At 40.2% G+C, this 17,589-nt stretch overlaps 1 protein-coding gene across 1 annotated transcript in view; it reads right to left on the bottom strand.

Moving 5' to 3' along the window:
- Nucleotides 1–17,589, bottom strand: part of CEP112 (centrosomal protein 112kDa) — a 594,823-nt gene that overhangs the window by 574,985 nt on the left and 2,249 nt on the right. Inside the window, exons 2-3 of the mRNA XM_006833735.1 lie at nt 12,966–13,156; nt 11,122–11,294 (exon numbers count right to left, since the gene is read on the bottom strand). Of these exons, the coding sequence (XP_006833798.1) occupies nt 11,122–11,294; nt 12,966–13,156 (364 nt within the window). The remainder of the gene's footprint in view (nt 1–11,121; nt 11,295–12,965; nt 13,157–17,589) is intronic.

The following is a 17,589-nucleotide window of genomic DNA, read 5'->3' as shown; positions in this document are numbered from 1 at the left end:
ATGATGCATGGAGGGGCTTGTGACCATGGCAATGAAACAATATATGATAGGATGAATGTGAATGTAAAACTAATGTTCTCCCATGTAAACTATCACATAATTCACAATAAAACATTAAAAAATAAATAAATAAAGTACCATGTAATGCCAGAAGAATAACCAGAATGCTCTTTAGAAGCCAGGAGACTAGTCTCTCATGCTTTAGACATGTTACCAAGAGGAACCAATTCCTGGAGACTGATCTATGCTGAGTAAAGGCCATCAGGCTTAACGTTTAGTTAAAGTAAAAGGTCAGCGAAAAAGAGATGGACTGACATAGGGACAGCAGCCAAGGGCTCGAGCTTAACAACAACGGTGAGGACAGCACAGGACAGGGCAGTGTTTCCTCCTGTTGTGCAGAGGGTCACTATAATGTGCGTCAGGCTGCAAAGCTGTTTGAACTGCAAGGTCGGTGGTTCAAGCTCACCAGCTGCTCCTCGAAAATCCTATACAGGGTCGCTATGGGTTGGAATCTACTCAATGGCACTTTAACAACAACAAGGAAGGAAAACTATGGATTGGCCTTCCCATGTAGGATAAGCACTGAACTGCTAAGTACAAGGTCAGCGATTCAAACCCATCAGTTGGAACTTTCTCTACAGCACTTAACAACAACAACAATGATATCAGAAGCAGGGGTATTTACAGTGAGCACATTTATGTATAAAAATGGAGCTCAAGAGAGCAAAAAGACTCGATTAATGAATCTTCGACTTGCATTGCTTGGTTGCAGTCCTGGTTTGAAACTGTAGGATATGCACTGGACTGCTAACTTCAGGTAAGCGGTTCAAACCCACCAGCTGCTCCTATACAGGGTCAACATTAGTAGGAACCAACTTGATGGCACCAACACCTGTGTTTTCTTGAGTTGTTGTTGTTAAGTGCTATTGAGTTGGTCCAACTCAGAGCAACCCTATACAGCACTTCTGAGACTTTAAACGTTCTTGTGTACAGAAAGCCCCGTCTTTCTCCCACGGAGCAGCTGGCAGGTTGAAACCATGGACCTTGTGGTTCGCAGTCCAGTGCTTATGGTACAGAGCCACAGCGCTCCCTTTCTTCAGTATAGAGATCAGTACTTTTAAAAGTGGACATTTTTCATTCCCCTTAGATCAACATACAGAGCCCCAGTGTGGCTCTGTAAGATAAGTACTGAACTGCAAGGTTGGTTTGAACTTCAAAGTTAGCGGTTCAAACCCACTAGCAGCTCCTTAGAAACCCTATACAGGGTGGCTATATAAGGAGCTTCGGTAGCGTAGTGGTTACGAATTGGACTGTGAACCGTAAGGTTAGCAGTTGGAAACTATCAGCTGCTCCGCGGGAGAAAGATGAGGCTTTCTGCTCACGTAAAGATTTACAGCCTCGGAAACCCTGTTCAGGGTCGCTATAGGTCGGAACCGACTCAATAGCACTTAACAACAACAACATGAGTCAGAACCAAAGGAAGCCACTTAACAAACAAGACTGCAGGCCCATTTTCATTATACTTGATCACCATCTGCTGGTCACTTTATGATAATGCACAAGCAACGCTGACTATTTGGAGGCCTTTTTTAGAGAACATAGAAGAGAGTTCCCACCCAGCTCTTTGTCTCAATGCATTCCTGGAAAACCACATCATAAAGAGGATCACTGTAAGACAAACTCTAGTTTCCATATGGGCAGGATTATAATTAGACTCTTCGTTCCTTCTTTCTGGCATCAAATAACCCATGGAAAAATCTCATTAAAGCAAAGATGCAAAAATTATAGTCCTCTCTAATAATTTTATATAGGGTAATTATTCAGAGTCCTTTCCTACAGGTATGTACAGATTTATTATTTAAGAAGACCCAACCAAAATCTAAAAGACACAACTTAAGCTTATATAAAGTCAGCCTTAATCTAATACAGCACATTTTCATATGCTATGGTTGTAGAGTGCCGTCACGCCAGTTCTGACTCATAGCAACCCTAGATAGGGTTTCTGAAAGCCGCTGGTGGGTTTGAACTGGTGACCCTGTGGTTAGCAGTCTAGCATTTATTCGACGGTGCCACACCAGTGCTCAAATTGAACATACAATGAAATATAATTCTGTTTGCACACTCTCAGAACTTGTCAACAATCTAGATACTGGCTCTTTATAAAAAGGATCTAAAGCAATCTTAATTACTGCCCTTTTTCATCAGTAAATCCTTCTGGAATAAGCAGAAGGAATTTGTTTCTTTCATTGCAGAGCCGTGGTTCAAGGTTGGGCTTGATCTCACATTACCTCTCTTTACCTTCTCCTACCTCCTAACTTTTAATCAAAGTTTGAAGTCAACATCATACATGCTATTAAATCATTCTTCTTCAGCTTTCCTTAACTCAGAACATAACTGCACAGACCACATCATACTTCACTGAAAAGTCATAAAAATAATTACAACACATCAAAAAGCAGCTTCAAAACATTTTTCAGAGAATCGCAATGCAAGAATACAACCTATTACCTTTATGTTTGGCTTTGAGATAAACCATGAAAAGAACACAACATGGACTGAAGTTGAAATATTACTTGTTGTGATGGTTGTGTACCGCCAAGGAGGTTTGAACTCAGACTGAGCCTGTGGAGGGTTTCTGAGGCTATACATTTTCACAGAAGCAGAAAGTCTCCTCTGTCTCCCGCAGAGGAGCTGGTGGATTCAAACCACCAACCCTGCACTTCACAGCCCAACCCCACCAGGGTTGGTTCCAGCTCATAGGGACCCTGTATAGGATTTCTGAGGAGAGGCTGGTAACTTTGAACTGCCAACCTTGTGGTTAACAGTCCAGTGCTTATCCAAGAGTGCCATACCAGGACTCCAAGTATTACTTTGTTGTTGTTGTTGTTGTTATAGGATTTCCAAGGAGTAGCTGACCTTGGAAAGCATCAAATATATGGTGGGGCGAAGGAAAAATGATACTAGTCACTCTGTGCTCCTTCTATCACGGATAAAGGGATTTGCTGAGATATCTAAATGAAGTTTCCTATTCAGCCTCCTTTAAAAACCTACTGCTATTCTTGATCTATTCGGACAGGGTACAGAACCCAGTTTACCAGCCACGGACTATTCTGCTTAGTCCTGACTTACTTTCTCAGGAACACAAACGGGGTTTAGTAATTGACAGTAACTAATGACCACTAGGTTCTAAGGTAATGACCTTCGGGAGACGTAGCTAATTAGACAAGCCAGAATAGTCCAAGAGTCCAACAAGCAAGGTCCTGGAGGAGACATAGCAACAGCGAGCACGGAGCAGGCCTAGACCAGGTATCAAAGGCTCTCCTACATTATTTCACTTCATCTTCACAACTCTGAGCTTAATACTACTTCTATTTCCATTTTACAAATGATGACACTGAGGTATGGAGAAATGAAGTAACTTGCCTGAGGACACACAGTTGCCAAGTGTCAGAACAAAGGAACACGGCCTCATTTCAGCCTCAAACTTGGAAATAACCAAGAACAAAGGCAGAGCTGCCCAGGATTGCTGATGTAGCACACATGGGGGGAAAAATAGATTGAAAAGGAAATTTCCATATCTGCTGGAATACTAAAAAGAAAACGGGATCTGGAGTCATTAAAACCTGGATTCCAATACTGGATCCACGTGGGCAAGGTACTGAACCTTCTGAAGATGCTGCCTCATCGATAAAAGGGCAGCCCTGCCAACCTCACAGAACTGCAGAGGATTAAATCAGGTAACTTAGAGGCAATTTCTACAATGCTATTGTTTTTCAGTGCTATCAAGTCAGTTGTCCCTGTACAGGGTATCCGAGGCTGCAAATCTTTACAGGAGCAGAAAGCCTCATCTTTCTCCAGCGGAACAGCTGGTAGTTTCGAACTGCTGACCGTGAGATAAGTGGAACCCACAAATATGTAGCATATTTTGGGGGAGAAATTCATTCTTATGTTTAAATCTATACACACTTGCTACTAAATGAAATGCATTCATCTGCATCACTAATGTGTTAGAACACAGAGTTTAACAGGATGGTATTTTGGGAGCAACTTGATAGTACAAGGGGGTTTCAAAAAGTTCATAAAAATTTTTCCATTATCTTGTTATTCCATTTTGCCACAGACATTTTGAAGGCCGTTCATATATACCTATGTATTCTTACATCCTCTTAAGACATACATAGGAACATATGCTACTACGCTGTGATCTAATTTTATTATCTTTGCATGTGTTGCAGATCTCTCCATACCAACCAGTATACCATTGCCCAAGATGCTGAATGAACTAACAATCCCCCTGACAGCTGTCCATTAAATTTGTCCATGGGCCTAGCTTTTGAAATACTAATTCCTCTTCAAGGAACCAGTAATGGCGCAAAATGCATGCTGCTGTATCATGATATATATACTAGGATGTTAACTGACATACTTTTGGTAACAACAAGGAATAGGAAGCAACAGAGACATGTTATTGTATACCTACATTATGGAACATTAGACCGACAAACAACATCATGATAACTGAAGAAGAAACTGAAGTTGTCAATGATGGCACTCTAACTTGGATCAACTATCAACATGCATGGGAGCAGCAGTCAAGGAAACAATGTACCCTTGTACCACCTTGCGTAAATGTGCTGCAAAAGGTATCTTTAAAGTTCTAAAAAACAAAGATAGTGCTTCGATGACTCAAGTGTGCCTGACCCATGCTACAGTCTCTTCAATAAAAAAGGAAGACAGAAGAATTGATGCATTCAAATTATGGCATTGGTAAAGAATATTGAATACACACTGTGGACTGCAGGAAGGAACAAATCAGCCTTAGAAGAAATGTAAGGACAATGCTTCTTAGAAGTGAGGATGGCTGGACTTTAGCTCACTGACTTTGGAAACATCATCCGGAAAGATCACTCTTTAGAAAGTACATCATGTTTGGTCAGGAAAGATGAAGGAAGTGAGGTGGACTGGTACAATCGCCACAACAATGAACTCAAACACACCAATGATCCTGAAGATGGTGTGGGCACGGGCCCAGGCAAAGGCCCCATTTGATCTGCTAAACATAAGCTCTCCATGAATCCGATACTACTGAACAGCAACCAACAATGAAACAGTGCCTGCATAACACAAGGCTGACGACATACTGAAGCGAAAACAAGCGCAATCTGTCCCTCGTTAGTTACATATGTATTTGTGTGGTTAAGTGTCTACTGTCAGATGAAGAATTGTATATGGTGCTGTTGGACCGCAAAGTTGGTTTGAACTGCGAGGCCAGCAGTTCAACCCCCCCAGCCACTCCTTGGAAACCCTATACAGAGTTGCTATGAGTCAGAACTAACTTGGCGGCACTTAACAATAACAACTAATTGTTGATGGTGATCCATCTCATAAGGAGATTGAGATGAGGAGGACTTTCGCTCTGTATGTGTTCAATGTTGAGATTTCCACAAACATGTTGTTGTTGTTGTTGTTAGGTGTCATCAAGTCAGTTCTGACTCACAGCACAACATAACAGAAGCCTGCCCAATCCTGCACCCTACCCACAATTGTTACTGTGCGTGGGCCCACAGCACTACCACTGTGTCCAAAGCACACTGGGTTACAGAAGCTGCTACTGTTGTCAGCAGCCGTCAAGTCCGCCCCAGCTCCATGCACAGGACAACTAAGAACCTCCTGGTCCCGAGCCACCCTCAGGATCAGCAGTGTATCGACTGCTGTGATCCACAGGGTTTTCACTGGCTGGTTTTCAGCCAGACATTCCTTCCTAGTGCATCATAGTCTAGAATCTCCACTGAAGCATATGCAACACCATGGTGGTGGTGGTGATGTGCCGTGGAGTCGGTTCCGACTCATAGCGACCCTGCACAGGGTTTCCGAGGCTATAAATCTTTACGGCAGCAGAAAGCCTCATCTTTCTCCCGCGGAACAGCTGGCAGTTTCGAACTGCTGACACTGAGGTTAGCAGCCCGATGCGTAACCTCTACACTACCAGACGGCAGAAAATTCTTCTAAAATGAGGAGGAAGACTTTCATAGCCATCTATAATGACATAACAAGTGACCACAAATTGAACAGCTTTAAACAACCCACATATATTCTTTCATTGTTCCTGTGACTCAACAAGGGAACTATCTGCTGTCCTTTAGCATGGCTGGCAGTGGAATTCAGTCTCTGATGTCTGTAGGCATCATGGCAGCTGGCTTCTTCAAAGGCAGCAAGCGAAGAAGAGCAAGACTCTAAGAGCGAGTCAGCTAGAAAAATGGCATCATCTGCAATGCAATGCAATCCCAAGAGTGGCACGCCATCACTGTTGCCATATTCTGTCAGCCAGAGCAAGTCATAAGTCCTGCCTGTAGTCTGCAGGTGAAAGGGTATGTGTTATGCAAGCCTATGAACACCATAGGAGAACATGGGGTCACCTTAGAGTTTGCCAAAAAGACAATCAAGGTCTTGGGTAAGCATCAGAAGGATGACCAGGAAGATAATACATCATGGGTACAGCTCATGACTGTAAAGTAAAATGAAATTAATCAAGCAGAGGTGAGAGCTCTAAGTCCAATCAGCAAAACCATGCTCCAAACCCAAACAGAACTCAAATATTTCAATGCCATAAAAGTAAACAGTATTTGATACTTTTAAAAAAAAAAATCCCAGAACAGATCTCTAAGAAAATAGCACCGCAATTTAGAAAAGTGGTTTTTCTATAAGAAAACATGCCTAATCATATAACCTTAAAGCAGGAAAGATGAAAATGGGCAGCTAATAAGAAAACCAGGGCAGGCGTGCTCTGGGTTGAAGGTGTTTGGTGTGTATGGATAAGTCTATTCATGTGTAATGTACACTGAGTGTAAAGCAAGACAAGACAGTAAGCCAGATAGAATTGAAGCTCATAACACCTCGGATGTGTCTGGAACGAGGGTATATTGCACATCCTACAGGAAGAATCAAGGGAGGGAAAGGTACCATCCCTACTGAATACGGAGTCCCAATAAAAAGGCTTCAAAAGAACTGGGCATCTTGAATAATATAAAAAGGCAAGGCACAAACAGCATAATCTAAAATGCCATTAGAAATACTTCACATAAAAAAAGGTCTAAGTAAAGCGGGGTTTTATAAAGTGATCAAAAAAGAAACACTAAGGGGGAAAATCTTTTAAGATTAAAGAGGTTTTTCAAAGGACAAGTTGAAGTGGTTGTAAAATTTATGAGGCAGCATTACTTCAGTTCTAAGTAACAATAAATTATTCACTATAAAAACATACATGTGTCAAATATTATCAGCCTCTTAAACTTTTTAAAACAATTTCTTACGGAATTGATTAGACATATTAGGTCAACATTAGCAGCTACTTTTTCATGAGCACAGTAGGACCCCTCAGAGGGAAGGAGCGGTTTCAGAGAAGCAAGAGGACAGAAAGACCATCAGCAGACTGTTCATTACCACCACTCATGTGACATCACACATTATGCACTCCGTCACAGAATCAATGCGGCTGCCTTTAGCAACAACGAAGGTTAGTGTTACTCATATAAAAATGCCACATGTATGGACGGTTACAAATATTTGTTAATTAATGTGTGTGCAGATTAGAACTGGAAATCAAGTTTAACTTTTTAAAATAAATCAAAATATTAAATTAAGAGAAACATACAAGAATAGAGAACCCTGAACAGCTTTGTTTTTGGAGTCCTGACGGAGCTCTGGTATGGCACTGTAGGATAAGCACCTGACTGCAAGATCGTTGATTCAGATCCACCAGTCACTCCTCGACACCCTACACAGCGTCGCTATGAGTCAGAGCCAACTCAACGGCACTAAACAACAACAATGGGCCTTGTGAGACTGGACAGAATACACTGGACCTTAAAGTCAATCTGAATCACAAGGTCAGTGGTTCAAACTCACCAGCCGCTCCTCGGAAACGCTATACTAAGTCACTATGTCTCGATGGCAAGGAGTTCTGGTAGCATAGTGGTTACAAATCGGACGGCGAACCGCAAGGTCAGCAGTTCAAAACTACCAGCTGCTCCGCAGGAGAAAGAAGAGGCTTTCTGCTCCTGTAAAGATTTACAGCCTTGGAAACGCTATGCAGGGTCGCTATGGGTCAGAACCGACTCGACGGCACTTAACAACAACAACAGCACTTACCACCACCACCACCTATGGATCCTTAGCCTTCTGATCTTCAGCACACTTGACCAGAAAGACATTTAAGGATGGCTTTTCCAGCTCCAGGACACCTGGTGATGCTGTGAGTTAAGCACTGGGCTGTGGTTCAAACCCACCAGCCGTTCTGTGGGAGGCAGATGAGGTGTCTGCTCCTGTAAAGATTTATAGCCTCGGAACCTCACCTAGGGGCGTGTTGAGTTGGAGTGGACTCTGGCAGTGGGTTTAGTCTCCTAATTCCTCCACTGGCTGTCAGTCCCTCCCAGAGGGTGAGGGGCAGTGCTTCAGTCACACCTCCCTCAACTTCTAAAAGGATTAAAAAGAACCCTCTGTGCCATTCCCTTTGCCGTAATAGTAAAGCGATTTTGTACAGCTAAGTAACACAGGTGGCAGTGCCCCACAGACCCTACCCTCTCAGTCATGTGTGTGTTCAGCACAGATAAATACTTACGGAGTGCCCTACCTCCACCTTCCAGCCCTGATGCTAAGTGCTGGAAATACATGGCTGGAGAGGAAAGGCCCCATCTCTGTCCTCAGCAAATTCATATTAATCAAAACTTTTAAAATCATTTTGTAACAATGTATAATATTTATTTGGAGTATGTATTCCTCAGATACTTTTTATTTTTTTAAGTTTTTATTGTGAAGTGAGTGATAGTTTACATGGGAGAACATTGGTTTTACACTATTTTCCTCACTTTTGACAATATTTTTTAAACGAAATAAAACAAAAATACTTCACTTACTTCTTAAAACGACTTTAATAATAATAAAAAAAAAAACCAAGAGCTCTGTTTTAAACCCTCAAGCTCAATAGTAAATACAACTGGCCTCACTGCATAGTCGGGCATCAGCAAGAAGGAGAAAAGACATGCATTCCAGGAGAATTCAATTTTATTTAGCTCCAACCTGATAGCACAGTGGGTTAAACAATGGGCTGCAAAAACAAACTGTCAGTGGCTGAAACCCAGCAGCCACTCTGCAGGAGAAAGACGTCTGCGCCCATGAAGATTCATAGTCCTAGAAACCCTACTCTGTCTTATAGGATGGCTGGGATTCTAAATTGACTCAATGGCAGCAGATAGCCTACAAAGGAAATCTGAGTTCTTCCATCACAGTCCTTATTGTCAGTTTGGACAACTCACTTAACTATCTTGAAAGACACCGTATAAGTCAAACTGAGCTAACTGACCACATGATCACTCAGGCCAGTCACCAGAATGCAAACTTTCACCATACAGGACACTAGCTGGGTTTACCTTTGCACTGTGACCTTCATATTCAGGACACCTAGAAAAGTGCCCAGGGGTGAGTTGGACACTCAACAAGTATTTTGGCAAATAAGTGATGGGTTTTGCATTTTTTCCTGTTTACTTCTACTTACCTGCCTATAAGGCTGACAAAAATCTGTTTGCCACAATACACCTCTTCTGGTTGAATTTCTTCCATTAATTCAAAAGTAAGTACTTTAAACCACCTCTTATATATTTATCTGTTAATGTATTTTAAACTCTTCTGAACATTAATTACATCACCTTACTTTTGTACCTATAATTTCCCCTTTTCAATTAAAAAAAAAAAAATTCACGTGAACTGTACTGCCTTGTGTCCATCTGCCATTTTCCTTCATGATACTTACGGTCTGAAAACAAAACTGGCTATTATCAACCACCAAGTTGATAATATTTCCTATTATTAGTATTACTGTATCTGAATGAAGATTTTGCTGTTGTTGTTGCTGTTAAGTGCTGCTGAGTTGATTCTGACCCAAAGCAACCCTGGTTTCCGAGGTGCGGCTGGTGGTTTGAACCACCAATCCTGCACTTCAAACTGACCTTGTGGTCCAGCGCATTATCCCACAGTGCCCCACCAGAACTCCGAAGGAAGAATGAAGACTAACCCCTCAAAATTAACAATATTCATGAAAGACTATATTAGTGGTAACAAATTTACACAAAATACAAAGCAATCCCCTAAATTTTTAAATTACTAAGAGACTGATGAAGGAGCTCTGGTAGCATAGTGGTTACGAATCGGGCTGCGAACCTTAAGGTCAGCGGTTCGAAACTACCAGCCTCTCCGCGGGAGAAAGATGAGGCTTTCTACTCCCGTAAAGATTTACACCCTCGGAAACCCTGTACAGGGTCACTATGGGTCGGAACCGACTCGACGGCACTTAACAACAACAAGAGACTGATGAGGAGTGACATCTGAAGTACAGTCTAAGATATTAACACTTCAGAAAACAATGTCAAAGATAAAAATCAAAATTTGGCAAAAGCCCAAATTTAAATTTATTCCTTCTCAGGGCCGGAAATTATATCACAACAATTATGTACTTTTTGTATCTTTTTAACTGTCTATTTCTTATTTGTACTAAAAATACTATGTAAAATTAGTAATCTAGTCAGAATGCACAATATAATGGGGGGGGTTGACTTATGCATTCATCATTTAATTCACTAAAAACACAAATAATTTTTCAATGAGAGGAGAGGAAAAGAAACAGAACAGTGAGTTTCAAGATGGAAATGCAGGGCATTATATTTTGCTGAATAAGTGATAATGTTCTTAATTCAAAAGGAAAAACTGAGAAATGAATTAAAAATACTCGAGAATCACTCGTCAACCACTGGAATGTGCATGGGGGCTTCAAAAAGTGGGTAGAAAATGGAATGAAATGATAATAAAATTTTTCCACCCACTTGTTGAAGCCCCCTTATATGAGGTCAACAGATACTGAAAGATGCAGCTAAAAATGCAAAATAATCTTGGATAGATAGTAAACAGACAAGCAAACTTCTTGTTTACCTACTCAAACTCATTTGCTGCCCTCAATATACAAAGTAAACCAACAGCTCATCATAAATAGAAAAAGATAGGGTAAAGGGAATGCATGAACCAGTCATGAGACCGGCTACATGACGAAACACCTCTGAACCCATTGTCACAGCATACCTGCGGGTATCAGTTGGCGACTGCACCAAGGTGCTATCTTCCCCAGAAGACAGTCTCCATGAGTCCTGCAATTCGTGGTCACTTGTCCCCAGCTCACCCGCTACCCACTCTGGTAATCCCTCTGGACTTGGCTCTTTTGCACGTGCAGAATTTGGCTCATCAAAATAGATGGACTGGTTTTTTAAAATCAGAAAAATGACTCTTTCAAAATGTAACATTAATAAAATTCCCATCAATTTTCAAGTTTGTGATAAAGTCTCTCAAACACTCTACTCAAATTTACTAAGATACAAATAGGTGGCAATGTATCCTTCAAGGCACAGTGGATCAGGAAATATTAAAACACATAAAATTGATAGCTTACATCTTAAGGCCCTAATGAATAAAGAAACCTGATAAACAACTGAAATACATAACACATAAATCTGACAATAAACATTTATGATATTAAGTAACAATTTGTTTTATAAAAAGATGAATAGATAAGTTCTCCTTTTTTAAAAAATCATGTGCTCTCTTCTTTCTGTATTCATCAACTACTTGGTGCAGAAAAATACAAATCAGTGGGCAGTCTCCATTGATACAGATCAGAAATGATGAATCCTTTGATAACATGGGAACAAAAGCCTTCATGATGAAAGAGACCTTGGATTTAGTTGTGGCCAGGCATTCAACTAGCAAGGCAAACCAGGATAAACCTCTAACCAATCTTATCAGTATTATTTGTAAAGCCCTTTATTAATATGCTATAAAATTCAATGACTGATATGAAACACTGGTTCCCAGTCATGATCTCAGTTTTTCTGTATCCGCAAACCAAGGCCTATTTCAGAGATGTAAGGACCAGGTAGCCTGGTGCACAATGGTTAAGCGCTGGGTTAACTAAAAAAAATGGCACTTTGACTCCAGCAGCTGTTCCAAGGGAGAAAGACGTGGCAGTCTGCTTCCGTAAGGATGGCAGCCTTGGAAACTCAATGGGGCCCATTCTACTCTGTCCTACAGCATCTTACGAGTCGGAACGATTCAACAGGGGACTTCGGGGTTTTTTGGTAAAGACCAAGGCAACGACAATTCATCGACCAAGCATCATAACCGCCTTTGCAACAAGGCCAATTTTGATAATAAAACTGAAAAACAAGAATCATTTGTGAGCTCCAACTAACTGTTACCATTTTGTGAGAGTGGACAGGAACTTTGGACCTTACCTAATCCAAGCTCTCTTGGATTCTGAAATAATGCATATTAAAGAGTTTCAAAACCTACCCTTTATGAAAAATAGATAATACTCTTATTTTCTAAAATTAGTGGGAAATTAAGGCTCAAGATCAAAACTCACTTTCAGTGTTTCAGAACTATTGTAGATACTGAAAAATGGCTAAGTCTGTAAGGATAGCCCCATGCTGCTGATGCCATTAGGTGCTGTTGAGTCAATTCCGACTCACAGTGACCTTGAATAAGGGTTCTGAAGCTGTAAATCTTCACAGAAACAGAAAAGTCCTCTTTTTCCTCACTACTCCTATAGTCCAATGTTGTTGTTCAGTGCCATCAAGTCAGTTCCGACCCATACTGACTCTGTATACATTTTCCGAGGAACAGCTGGTGGGTTTGTACTGCCGACCTTGGGGTTCAAACTGACCTTGCAATCCAGCGCATTAACTTGCAGCACCATACCATAAATCATAGGCCAACACCTATTATTTACTCAAGGTAGAAAAAATGGTTCAAGGAGAAAGGAAACAAAACAGGTTTAACTGATCAATCAGTGCCTTCCCAAAATGAATGATAAACTGACACTCACTTTTAAAGAAACAAAATGACTACATCTTGCTATCAATGGCACCTACCATGTATGAAGGTAAAGTTCTGAGTGTTCCTGGCTCAGGTCGATGTGCAAAAGGGCCTTCCAGCACGCCTCGCTTCAGCATGTGCAGCAACAGCTTAGCATAGAGATTCCGGTTCTTCCTGCCCACCAGCCCTGTACCTGTTCCCGAAGGCTCACACAGTTTTCTAATCCAAAGAGCACACCGCTGGCGTTCTAGAAATACATAACAACTATTAGAGACTTGTGTTTTCAGAAAATCAAACATTAAATGGCCCACACCTTTAATAATGCCTCCTTTTGTCTAAAACTGGGGGAGGTAGGCAATTTTTTTCCGTAAAAGGTCAGGTAGTAAATATTTTAGGTTTCAGGGGTCCTATGGTCTCTGTTTCAACTGCTCAAACTCTGCCATTGTAGCAAGCAGACAAAACGTAAACCAATGATTACAGCTTTGCTCCCAAAGCTTTATTTACAAAATGTCAACAGACTGAATTGGCCCAGGGGTTACAGGGCACTAACTCCTCGTTTAGACCTTAACTGTATTCATTCATCAGCTATATTTGTATAGGACAAGACAAAAGCAAGGAAAATTCTTCACAAAAATAAAACACCTGGATGATTATCCCATAAATTACTGACATGAAATGTTGTGATAAAAGCATAGCTTAAATAAAATAAAGATTGAACTGGAAAATCGTTCTATAATTCTAATTATACAATCCTAGAGGGAGATCAAAGGCAATCCCCAGTTTATCTGAGCATTTTAAACTTGCTCTAAAATTAAATCTCAAAATGTATTAAGGCTGATAATTTCTCGGATTTTTAACCAACTTAGTTGAGTTTTATTTTAACATCTCTAAAATAACTGAGTGGTACAATTTGATATCATTTAATAAAATAGTTGTATTTTTTAAGATCTGCCTATATCACACAGTTTAATCTACATATAATGATCTACTGGTTATATTATCTGGCCACAACAAAGCACTGTTTTGAGGTCTTAAGAAAACTATCCTGTCATTAATCTCTTCTCAGTCTAACTCAATTTCAGGATTATATATCTAACATAAATCATACGTTTACTTTATCTCTTATTATAAAGGATATATTCATTTATTACTTTACCTACAAAAATCACCTTGGCCAGCTGCACCACTTTGCAAATATCATTACAGGTCTGAAAGCTATGTCTTTAAAGAATTTTGATTTTAGCTTTAAAAATTAAGTAATCAACTGTAGACTACAGGGCCCTAGCACGTCACTGATTGCTACTGGTGTAAGTCTGACATGAACTTCAGGGGATGAAGCGGACACAGTGCTGGAGGAGAATGGGTTCTAACTGTTTACATGGATGGTAGCTGCAGAAATAATGGGAGAAATGGTACCCAAGCTGGAAATGGGTTTTACTGGGAACCTAACAACCCAATCAAGTGAGAGGGTTTGGGGAAGACAAACCTAAAGGCAGAATGAGGGCCACCAACAAAGCAATAGAAAGCCAAACAGATAAAAATTCACCATTGAAACTGATAGCAACTTTGTCATTAAGGGCATGACAGAATTAACTGTAACTGGAAACAAAATGGATGGAAAACAGCCTCTGGAAGAGATGCTGTCAACAGAAATGATATTGAAAAGACTGATGGACCTTCCCAAGGCATGGATATTTGGTGGAAGGATGTTCCTGGCCATCAAGGCATCAAAGGCAATGAAGAAGCTGATGGACTGGCCACACAAGGAACTAGGAAATCAGACTTCATTTTCATTACTGGCCGCTGCCTTCTCTCTTGGAGTCAGATTTCCCAATGGCAATTTCCAAAGTTTTTTTCCCTTTTCTCATGGGCATCTCCTTATAAAATTGGTTTCTCCATTTTATTCTCTACCTTTCTCTACCATTAATAACAACCTCTTTGTCAATTAATAACTTAGACTTTCTACATTCAAAAAAAAAAATTATATAATTAAAAAAACAACCTTCTTGAAATATTAGGCATACTCGGGCAGGTGAGGGGGCATGTAGAAGAGCACACAAAATGAAAATAATATACTCAAGTAAACTGTTTTCCAACCTATGTATTTTATATTAGTCTTACAGCAAACTGATATCTACAGATACCTAAAGCTCAGAATTTAGTACAATAACTTGGTTAATGAGAATAATCTATTTCTCTACCTAAAATGATGGAGAGAAAAATATCAAAGTAAAATTTAGCTATAAGAATACCCATTGTGAAGTAACTTGACAGGGTTCCAAGATCCCAAGTGTTTCAGTATAAATTAACTAAATGAAAAGGGATCTTGGGTGGACTAAAATGGTGACATTGTGCCATGAACCCAATGTTATAATTAGTCAAATTCTATGTACCTAGAATCCATTGTTAAAAGAAGATGCACTTTACCTATACAAAGAAAACTATAAAACACTACTACAAGAAACCAAATGAGAGCTACAAAAAATGGAAGAATGTACCATACTCCTGGATAGGAAGACTTAATATTGTGAAAATGTCAATACTGACCAAAGTAATTTACACATATAATGAAATCCCAATCTAGATTCCAACGACATTCTTCAAAGAGATGGAAAAAACAATTATAAATTTTATATGGAAATGAAAGAGACCCAGGATAAGCAAAACACTGCTTAAGAAGAAGAATAAGGTTAGAAACCTCTCGCTCCCAGACTTCAAAATTTATTACAAGGCTACAGTGGTCAAAACAGCTTGGTACTGGTACAATGAAAGACACATTAATCAATGGATTAGAATCGAGAATCCAGAAATTAACCCATCTACATACAGCCAATTGATTTTTGACAAAATACCTAAATATATCGCATGGGGAGGAGATAGTCTCTTCAACAGATGGTGCTGGCTGAACTAGAAAGCGATATGCTAACGACTGAATCAAGACCTTTACCTCACACCCTATACAAAAACCAACTCGACATGGATAAAAGACCTAAATCTGAATTCCAGAATAATAAAGCCCATCGATGAAAAAATAGGGACAAATGTGAGGGCTCTAATTCAGGGAATACAAAGAATACCAAACATTTTGAAAATGACACAAACAAAAGTAGACAAAATAGATGAGTGGGACATACTAAAAATTAAAAACTTATGTGCATCAAAAGACTTCACCAAAAGAGTAAAAAGGGAACCCACAGAATGGGAAAAAATCTTTTGCAAAAACCCATCGGACAAGGGACTCATTTCTAAAATATATAGGAAACTACAATACCTCTACAAGAAAAAGACAAGTAACCCAATTAAAAAAAATGGGTGTAGGATATGAACAGACACTTCACCAAGGAGGAGATCCAGGCAGCCAACAAACATGAAGAAATGCTCACGATCACTAGCCATTAGAGAGCTGTAAATCAAAACAACAATGAGATATCATCTCACACCAGCAATAACAGCAAAGATCAAAAAAGTAGAGGACAATAAATACTGGCGGGGATGTGGAGAGACTGGGACGTTCCTGCATTGCTGGTGGGACTTCAAAATGGTCCAACCTCTCTGGAAAGCAATATGGCATTTCCTCAGAAGGTTGAAAATAGAAATATCTTGTGATCCAGCAATTCCTCTACTTGGTATTTACCCACAAGAAATACGAACCATAATACGAGTAGATATATACACACCAAGGTTCATAGCAGCACTATTTCCAATAGCAAAAAGATGGAGACAGCCTAAGTGCCCATCAACTGAAGAATGGATAAACAAACTGTGGTACATATACACAATGGAATATTATGCTACCTTGAAGAACAACAAGGAAGCTGTAAGCCACCACATAACATGGATGAACCTTGAAGACATTATGTTGAGTGAAATTAATCAGTTGCAAAAGGAGAAATACTGCATAGGACCACTACTGTAAAAGACTAAGAAAAAGAACCCATACTAAAAGGAGGCAGGGGGAATTCTTTGCTGGTTACCGGGTTGTGGGGAGTGGGGTGAGGGGAGGGAAGGGAAGGTGGAGCACAGGGTAGGGAATAGACACAGAATAGTTTAGGTGTTGTGGAGGGGGACAATACACAAGAAGGGGTAGGGAAATGCAAGAACAAGGCTGATGGGAGAACATTTAGGCAGGTTTGAATAGGCTAAGTGTGACAGAGGTAAATAATGATGTATGCACAACCTTGAAACAATAGGGCTCTGGGATATAGGGATTAGGCATGGTTGGAATGGATAAAAGAGGGAAAATAATGTTAAGATGCTTGGCTGTCTTTTGAATCTTGGTTTCCCTTGCATACCATTGTAAAATAGACACCTGATGGGGGAGAGAATGGAATAGCCAGAAATATCACCATAGAAAGCCTGTAAGACCATCTTCTGCCTATAACTGATTAGAATACCTAATATGGGGCTACAATGTACCCAGTGAAGGAGGCTTCCTATGGAGCCTTTGCATTGCATTAAGACCATAGGTGGAATCCTGAACCCCATCCAGAATCTTCTGAGATGGGAAATCTCCACTTGAAAGGGAGAGCAGACTAGCCTGGAGCGGCTAGAAGAACCCAAGATACTTCTTAAAAGAAAGACCAACAGGAAAAATTAAAAATAATAATGGCAGTCCAACTGATTACTATAAGAACAAGCAAGTTGCTCACCCAGGAGACATCAAGGCAAGTAGTTGGGTCC

This window comes from Chrysochloris asiatica, unplaced genomic scaffold, assembly GCF_000296735.1.
Source record: "Chrysochloris asiatica unplaced genomic scaffold, ChrAsi1.0 scaffold00007, whole genome shotgun sequence".
Taxonomy (NCBI): Eukaryota; Metazoa; Chordata; class Mammalia; order Afrosoricida; family Chrysochloridae; genus Chrysochloris; species Chrysochloris asiatica.
The sequence above is the reverse complement of the archived record's forward strand: the minus strand, read 5'-3'. Positions and strand labels throughout refer to the sequence as shown.